Source organism: Rattus norvegicus, chromosome 3, assembly GCF_036323735.1.
Source record: "Rattus norvegicus strain BN/NHsdMcwi chromosome 3, GRCr8, whole genome shotgun sequence".
Classification (NCBI taxonomy): Eukaryota; Metazoa; Chordata; class Mammalia; order Rodentia; family Muridae; genus Rattus; species Rattus norvegicus.
The window spans coordinates 93132453-93142230 of NC_086021.1; the positions used below are offsets into that span (position 1 = coordinate 93132453).

The 9778-nt window shown below is 34.1% G+C and overlaps 1 protein-coding gene across 2 annotated transcripts; it reads left to right on the forward strand.

Moving 5' to 3' along the window:
* The first annotated feature begins 3634 nt into the window (after positions 1 to 3634).
* Or10ag54b (olfactory receptor family 10 subfamily AG member 54B) lies at positions 3635 to 5002 on the forward strand. Of its 2 annotated transcripts, XM_017591963.1 has the most exons (2): positions 3635 to 3651; positions 4060 to 5002. In XM_017591963.1, exon 2 carries the CDS (start codon positions 4079 to 4081, stop codon positions 5000 to 5002), a length of 924 nt encoding a protein of 307 aa, XP_017447452.1. In that variant the 5' UTR covers positions 3635 to 3651; positions 4060 to 4078. The 2 variants fall into 2 exon arrangements, with proteins under 2 accessions (XP_017447452.1, NP_001000669.1); NM_001000669.1 differs by lacking the exon at positions 3635 to 3651 and having other exon boundaries at positions 3980 to 5002.
* The last annotated feature ends 4776 nt before the right edge of the window (positions 5003 to 9778 follow it).

Sequence of the window (9778 nt, forward strand, 5' to 3'; positions counted from 1 at the left end):
TAACATAAACACTGTAGGACACACTATGGCTTTACTAAAATGTCCTCATTCACATCACCATTCCAATCCTAAATAAGACTTGGAAGAAATAAAAAATGTGTGGTAAGCCAGAATACAGCAAACACAGAGGCGAATGCCAGCAGCAAACCACTGAACTGAGAATAGGACCCCCGTTGAAGGAATCAGAGAAAGAACTAGAAGAGCTTGAAGGGGCTTGAGACCCCATATGTAAAACAATGCCAAGCAACCAGAGCTTCCAGGGACTAAGCCACTACCTAAAGACTATACATGGACTGACCCTGGACTCTGACCTCATAGGTAGCAATGAATAGCCTAGTAAGAGCACCAGTGGAAGGGGAAGTCCTTAGTCCTGCTAAGACTGAATCCCCAGTGAGCATGATTGTTGGTGGGAGGGTGGTAACGGGGGAGGGGGAAGGATGGGGAGGGGAACACCCATATAAAACGGGACAGGGAGAGGCTAGGGGCATGTTGGCCAGGAACCAGGGAAAGGGAATAACAATCGAAATTTAAATAAGAAATACCCAAGTTAATAAAGATGGAAAAAAATGCTAGATCCAAAAGAGGCTGGGTAGGTGGGTGGTTGTTTTTGTTATTGTTGGCTGTAGTTTACTATGTTTCCTGTGCAAAGAAGAAACAAGAAGTAATTAAATATCTTGAAAGAAAATTTCAAACTAGCCCCAAGGAAATCAACTTCCCTATCAGGAAAAAATAGTCTAAAAATAATGTCACCCCTTTCCAACTCCTGATTTCATTCAGGAATCTCTTTCCTTTCTCCTACATTCTTATTTCTCTGCTATCCAGTGTTAAGTTGTTTAAAGGCTAGATGAATATAAAGAAGAAGAGTGGAAGAAAGAACCTTCCTAGTAGCCAAATTTCAAAAATAGACATTCTGTGAGAGTTGGCCAGCAATGAACTGCCTCAACCATAAAACATTAGAAAACACACTTGGCATTGGAAAAATTCATCATAGACTTTATCAGGAAATAATAATGTTAGCTTGCAAAAATCCCCCCATACAGGTGTTTTCAGTAATGAATTAAAATTGACAAGTTTTAAAGAAACTTACTTGCGATCTATAAACAAAGTGTCTAAGTCTTCTGCTTTACACAAACCTATAGAGAATTGTAAAATCTTGACAAGAAAGTTAAATTTTATGACTAAGTTTAAAAGACATTCAAAGAATGCTGTAAGACTGGAGAAATAACCTTTGGGTTTTGGAAAATACTGAAACATTTTTTTCAATAAACACAAGAATTTTGCTGGACAAAGTTGATGCTCCCCAAACATGTCGATTTTACATATGGCAGTCCGAAACCACCAATATCTAGCTCTAGCATATTCAATATGGAAACATGAATTATAATTTTTCAAATCACAGGATATTGCAAAAATCTCATTTGACCCTTTATGTATGGAACACACAAGTTGTAAAATGATACATATATTATTAGTTGACTCTCAAAAAGAAGATTTGAGGGGCAGGGTAGGGAAGAACAGGTGAGTCTTTGCAGTGGCACAAGCCTGCCTCGTATAGACTAAAATATCCCTTGGAACAACAGAAAGAAGAGAAAAGATCATTCCTTAAAAAGAGGAAGAAAATTTCCTCTTTGAATTTTGAAAGTTATACCCATATGATTCTTGCCTTCACACAGACACACACACACGCACACACACACACACACACACACACACACACACACACACACAGAGTTATGCAGGAACACAAACCTACAGGTGTGAATGTAATCATATACATGCATGAACCCTATGTATTTTCTTATGAAGTTTTTGTTTTTCAACTCTTTTGTTTTTGAGATCCAGTTGTCTATGTGATGATGATTATTGTTTAGAAAATTATAGAACCAGAATTCCTAATTATCGACCACACAACTGTACTACTTTGTAACTGTAAGATAATTTATTTGTTTGACAATAACTGGCATAAGCAAAGCAATGTTTTATTTTCTGAGAATTTTTGATATTGTGACAATTAAGTGAATTATAAAATATTTAGTTAGTAATTTTGTGATAATATAGAATAAATCAGAATGCATACTTTGATAAGGCATGTATGAAGATACAGGGCTTGACAGGCATTTTGTTGTAAGGAGAAGCAGAATATAAAGAAAATGAGATTTCATTAAAGCACTTTCAGACATCCATAGGAATGAAAACAGGATGAATAAATGTTACTGCCTCCATGATAAAATTGCAGAGTGATTATGTAAGGTGTGATCCATAAAACCTTAAAAAAAGGATTAAAACTATGTTAAAATTCATGGTCGTGATTATACTTATATTTTCTTAAAAGTCAGTTTATGACTATGAATTCTATTTCTGAAAAGGGCTAATGCTACTGTAAATATGGAAGACAAAGAGGTCAGTGTGTAGGGTACAAGGCTCATTGATTTTTAGGACGAGATGATCTGACTTTGTGACTCAGGAGCAATATAACAGGAAAGAAAGCCATGCCACTGTGATACTCAACTGCTACAGATTGAAATAGTGCATCTCCATCTCTTAAGTAAAACTAAGCAATTAAATATTATTTCACTTTCAGAGGAACTCTCTAGGAAGGGAGAGTCATCTATGCTAACAAAGGTTGATGACAGAGATGCATCCTTTGGGAAATCCTGGGTCTGAAATAAAGCCAGAACATTTGCCATCTGAGTAACTACAAAAATTTAAATTGACACATGAGCTAAGGTTGTCCCCAGGGGCAGTATATTTCTACTTTAGTAATAAATACTGAGTGCTCAAAGCCAGGTATCACTTTTTGATGGGAGAGTGAGTTCTTGAGAAGGGCTTCTTAAGTCACAGGCGAAAAGGCATTTGTTTTCCATAATCAACTGGATGAAATTCTATCAAGGTAACATATAATTGTGTTGCTATAATGTATTATTTAGAATGCTTTTAAACTTAAAATCAAAAACTGTGAAACAAAGAAACCATAAATTCTGATATATCATCTTAACATACTACTTAGTTAGTATGCTTACTAGTATTTATCCATTTTCTTAATTATGCATTGAAACTACATATTTGAAATAGTACTAGAGACACTAATAGGGCAATTATTATGTTTGACATTGTGATAAAACTTTTACTGATAAGCGTGAGAAAATACAGAAATGTATTTAGTGTTATGTTAATACAAAGGAGAAATTAACATACTCAATAATACATAGGTGAAATACAGTTTTAAAAAATGAATATATACAAGAAATTTTCAGAATTTTAATGAAAAGTTATAGAGAACAAATCCACATCAAGAAGAGCACTACAAAAATACAGTCTGAATAATACCTTATGCTCACTGACATAAAGTTAATTGCATAACAGACATTAGTTTCTTAAGAGCTATAAACTGAATTGAAGTCTCTTTGAACACAAAATTTCTATAACTCTGGGTTCTGTTTTGCCTGGACTAAAATTTTTCATAACATGGATAAGAGCTGTCAGTAGGATAGTTTGCTAAGCAGAGTGCTGAAACTAAGGTTTCCATACTTGGCAAAATTGAGAATTGAAATATAAAATGTAGCATTATAATAAATGTGCTTTTCATCAGAAATTATCATCTTCACAATAGTGACTCTCACTGCAATATTACAAAGAAGAATTAAAAACTCAGTTTGAATGAGCAGTTAAAAATACTTTCAAGATGAAATCTTTGTGGAGAACATAGAATGGTGAGAAAAATATTAGAAACATAGAAAAATGTTAAAATATAACACAATTATCTCTCAGTAGCAAAATAATGTTTGCCCATAAAACACTAGTGTATATATATATATATATATATGTATATATATATGTATATATATTACATTCTCTAGTGAGGTATATTAAATTTATGTTTTGAGTTAATTTAAACAGTATATTCACTGATTTTTGAAGTCTCAATTACAGAATCTGAGTTAGATGGATGGAGTCTTAACATATCATGTGGCGTATGTACATGTTATTCAATTATCTTGAATTACATTTCTTAAAACTACAATTAAATTGTCTTTCAGATGAAGATCTATTCAAAGAAAGATTGAATGTCTCTACACTGATGGAATTTATTCTTCTGGGGTTTTCTAATGTTCCTCAATTGCAGTGGGTGCTGTTTGTGATATTTTTGTTCATGTATGTGACTATTCTGTTGTGCAACAGCATTATAATACTGTTAGCTAAAACTGACCCTTCTCTCCAGACCCCTATGTATTATTTCCTTAGCAACTTTTCCTTTTTGGAAATCTGTTATGTAACAGCTACTATCCCAAGAATGCTTATGGATCTATGTACTCTAAAAGGAAACATTTCTGTGCTGGCCTGTGCAACACAAATGTATTTTGTCCTTATGTTGGGAGGCACAGAGTGCCTCTTGCTAGCAGTCATGGCCTATGATCGCTATGTGGCTATTTGCCAACCTCTACAATATTCTCTACTCATGAAGAATACAGTGTGTTTACAGCTTGTAGCTGCCTCCTGGATCAGTGGCATTCCAGTAGAAATTGGGCAGACCTACCAGATATTCTCTCTGCCCTTCTGTGCTTCTAACAGAATAGATCACTTCTTCTGTGATATCCCTCCACTACTTAAGCTTGCTTGTGGTGACACATTTATGAATACAGTTGCAGTCTATGTTGTTGCAGTGGGGTTTGTTATGGTTCCATTTCTGCTAATCATTGTCTCATACATCAAGATTATCTGCAACATTATGAAACTGTCCTCAGCCAAAGGGATGGCCAAGGCTTTTTCCACCTGCTCTTCTCACCTGATAGTTGTAGTCTTGTTCTATGGAACAGCAAGCATTACTTACTTGCAGCCAAATCACAGTCAGTCAGAAGGAATGGGGAAAATTCTCTCTCTTTTCTATACCATTTTGATCCCAGCTTTGAATCCCATTATATACACTCTGAGGAACAAAGATATCATGGTGGCACTGAGGAAATTACACAATAACTTACTGACATGGTGGGGAAACTTAAAATAGAAAAATACAGATGCATACAAATGGAAATTCAAGCTATGTGCTGCAGACCTTAATGCATAAAGTGTGTGTGTGTGTGTGTGTGTGTGTGTGTGTGTGTGCGTGTGTGTGTTTGCATTATTTAACAAACTACATTTTTAAGAGATACTCGTTTGATAAGGTTTATTATATTGGGTGTACTCAATATAAAAATTAACTTAGTTAATGTAAAGGATGGAGCATATTCATCTATGCTCACATTGTTAGGTACTTTATTTCTAGGTTACATTTTCAACTCAAGTCTAAGATAGTTAATTGTATCATATCCCCAAGTTTTGTGGTCACTTGCTAAAATGACCTTTGAAAGATAGTCATCTTAGGATTTTCTGTCCTTTGCTCTTACATTTGGATTTATCACAGCTGTTGTTTTCCAAGTTTTTGTTGCTGTTAATGTCATTGTTTTGGAGTTATATCTCTCTGACCTCTGATATATATCCACACATTGCTATCTGTGGACATGGTTTTATTCTCTGAACTCCTGCTATTTTGTTTTGTGAATATTTGGTTTAACTTAGTTTCCTTCATAACACCTAGTGATCTGATCATGTTTCAAATATCTATTTTTAAAGAAGAAACATGACGGTGAAAATAGATGACATGATTTTAGCCTCTGATCTGTCTTTCCATTTCTTTGTATTCCTATAGTCCATTGTTTTTCCAAATGCATATCTGTTCATGCTATTACTCTTTTATATTATATTTCTATTAGAATCTTCAATTCTCTATTTTACTTTATATCATGCTTTAGCAATCTGATTTTAAATGATAGCTATTAAATATTTCACATTAAAATGTCTAAATGCAATATATTATTTGGATGCTACTTCTCAGGTGTGTGTGTATAATTTATGTGTATATATGTATATATATATACATATATATATATATATGTATGTATGTATATTTAGAGGGGGGGACAGAGACTGAGATAGACAGACACTGAGACAAAGAGAAGCAGAAATAGTGACAGAGAGAAGTTTTATGTCTCTGTGCCTACTTTTTAACAACTGAAGTATAAACATTCTTACAGCAGATATAATTTTTCTGTATCCTAGTTTCCTTGGTCTTTAACTGTGGTATGGATACTGAGAAATAAAAATGTCAAAGTACGTTAAAAGTATTGCTCAAAATTTTAATGTATTACCAACAGGTTCATATTTGTTACATATGTTAGAACATTTTGCCTTTAATTTAATCATAAATTACTTCATAAGATAACATACATTATTTAATTATCTTCATTTATGATAATATTCATGGAAATAATGATAATTCCAACTGTATTGTCAAACTTGTACTTCCTCCTAAAGTTTCACTTCAAATGAAATTTTGAATTGAAAATGTTAAAGCAAATTCCAATCAGGTTTGACAAGAATATTATATGATTAATTCAAATATAGCCAAGATAAAATCCTACAAAAGAGATTTTCAAAACAGTGGACCCATAGTGGATGGAGAACACCAAGAAAACAAGGCCCTCTACAGAAACATGATCATAGTTTATGTGAACTCATAAAGTGTGAGGCAGAATGCACAGAGACTGGCAATCATCTTTACTAGGTCCTCTTGGTATATATATTTTTCAGCTTAGAGTATTTTTAATTGATTTTTACACTCGAGATGTTATTCCCCTCCTGGTCCACCCCCAAGAGTTCCACATCCCATACCTCCTTCCCCGCCCCACCCTCCGAACTCCCCCCATCCCTGTCTATGCAAGGATGTCCCCTCCCCATACACCTCAACAGACCTCTAAACTTCATGGGGCCTGCAGTCTCTTGAGTCTTGGTGGATCTTGTCTGACTGAACCCAGACTCAGGAGTCATCAGCTGTATATATGTTGGAGGTCTCTGCTGGTGTATGCTGCCCAGTTGGTGATCCGGTGTCTAAGAGATCTCAGGAGTCCAGGTTAATTGAGACTGCTGGTCCTCCTACAGGGTTGCCCTAGCTCCTTAATTTCTTCCAGCTTTCCCCTAACTCAACCAGAGGAGTCAACAACTTCTGTTTATTGGTTGGGTTCACATATCTGCATCAGATTCTTTCAGCTGCTTGTTGGATCTTTTGAAGAGCAGCCGTTGTAGGTCCCTTTTTGTGAGTAGCCCATAGCCTCAGTAATGGTGTCAGGTCTTAGGACCTCCCCTTGACTGGATCCCACTTTGGGCTGTCCCTGAACATTCTTTTCCTCAGGCTCTTCTCCATTTCCATCCCTGCATTTCTTTCAGACAGGAAGAATTATGGGTCAGAGCTTTGGCTCACTTCCAGCAGAATAACAGGGCATCAAGTGAGAGATGTGGTTGCTGTCCCATAGCATGGTGTTTTTATAGGATTCCTGATTGTGTGAATGTGTCTGACTCTTTTACCTTCAGTTAGGCTTGTTCCTTTCCCTTTGTTTTGGCCAACTCTGATGTTTTAGATTTTATTATTTTTAAATCTTATTTTATTTTTATCATTTAGAAGCCTGTTTTTTCTTTGAAAGAGAGGCATAAACTGAATGGAGCTATATGGGAAAGTAGTTGAGTTGAAACTAAAAATAAAATGGAGAAAAAGAAAATGGTAGAAAAGAGGGAAATACTATCACATATCTTTTGTTTGAAAAGCAATTTTAAATAAAAGAAAAAAAATGAGATGAAGCATGACTGAAGATGACACTCTGTAAATACACATACAAGTTATACCTACCACACATGAACCCTCTCAATAAACATATGAATAAGAAGATGAGAGTTTATATAAGGACTTTGAAATTTGTGCATGAGTACATATTATAGAAGAAAGTCAATCTTTTAAAAATAATACAAAATGAAGGAATTAATTATATTATAGCATAATTTTTTGAAACTAAAATTGCCTAGTAAATCGTTAAGGGCTACAGAAAAATCACAAATTATTGTTTCATTAGAGAAGAATACAAATTGAAAATGGAAGAATGTACATGCACACTGCCACCAGACTGTTAAAACTATAAATGAGAAATGGAAGACAGAAAGCTTTACATGTCTTACTGACACGCAGAACGACAGAAACAACAACCAATGTTGGAGAGGGTTAGGTATTTTCCAAATAATGAGATATAGATATTCTTGTCAGTGTTTATCATTAAGAATGATCATTTTGTTTATTAATATTATTATTTATTAAAAAGGTATGAAATGCGAGATGTTGTTACAAATAAAAGGAACACAGAGCTATAAAATGAGAAAATGTTAAAACACTAAATGAAACAAATTGTGTAAGTAAATCGACTATAGTTAGATTGTACAAATAGTGAAAATATTCACAAATATTTATAAGATTTAAAGAGTGTGGGAATACCTACATTCTTATTGATAAATCATAAACATGATGTTATAGTGTATATGAATATAGATGATGTAGATATAAATATTATGTTTATGATGAACATATAAATAATAAATTAAGTACTTTCACTTACATGTTACTATCTTGATAGGTCCAGTAGAGGTGTATGTGTTGATTTGCTTCCCCAATTATAAATAATAACTAATAATACCTTACAAGATCACCTACAATGACTATTTTATTTCTAGTAGGAGACATACTAGAAAACATATATAATCTCTAATATTTAAAAACTAAATTAATTCTGATTCCACTTAAAAAATACTGTATCAAAAACAGTCAGAATTCCTTTTGCAATCATAGGAAAACATGCATATGGAAGGAATAAATCCAAAGACTATTATCTTTATCCTCAAAAGGCCAACACATGAATAGAATTTGAGGAGTTTGGAGAGTAGAAAAATGATAAAAATTTATAATCAAATATTATAAAGCATAATTAATAGGGCAAAAAATCACTACCTATGGGACATAATGAAGGCAGATTTGAAAGACAAGTTCTTAGTAGTAAGTGCCTACTAAAACAAATAAATGAACTAAAAATTAAATAAATAAAAAATGGGAGCTCTCCTAGAATTTAATGCAAATCTTAAAGACAGAGAATATAAAGAAGTAATAAACCCCCAGTGAACGTGATTGTTGGGGGGAGGGTGGCAATGAGGGGAGGATGGGGAGGGGAACACCCATAAAGAAGGAGAGGGGGATTAGGGAGATGTTTGCCTGGAAACCGGGAAAGGGAATAACGTTCGAATTTAAATAAGAAATACTCAAGTTAATAAATATATATATATATATATATGTATCATTAGTTTTGCTACAGCTATTAAGTTACACTGTACTCTCTTCATTTACTAGCTACATTCTAGAACAAATAATTAAACACACATTGTTTAACTTTGATGTGCTTAATAGATACTTTAATCCTGTCAGACATCTCATAAAAAAAAAAGTAATAACCTCAAAATGAAATAGATTGCTATGAGAGGCAAGCGCAGGAACCCAAGCAACAGAAACCAAGATTACATGGCACCATCGGAGCCCAATTATCCCACCAAAACAAACATGGAATATCCAAACACACCAGAAAGCAAGATGTAGTTTCAAAATCATATTTGATCATGATGCTGGAGGACTTCAAGAAAGACGTGAAGAAATCCCTTAGAGAACAAGTAGAAGCCTACAGAGAGGAATCACAAAAATGCCTGAAAGAATTCCAGGAAAACATAATTAAACAAGTAGAAGCCCATAGAGAGGAGTCATGATAATCCCTGAAAGAATTCCAGGAAATCATAAATAAAAAAGTGGAAGCGCATAGAGAGGAGTCACAAAGATCCCTGAAAGAATTCCAGGAAAACACAATCAAACAGTTGAAGGAATTAAAAA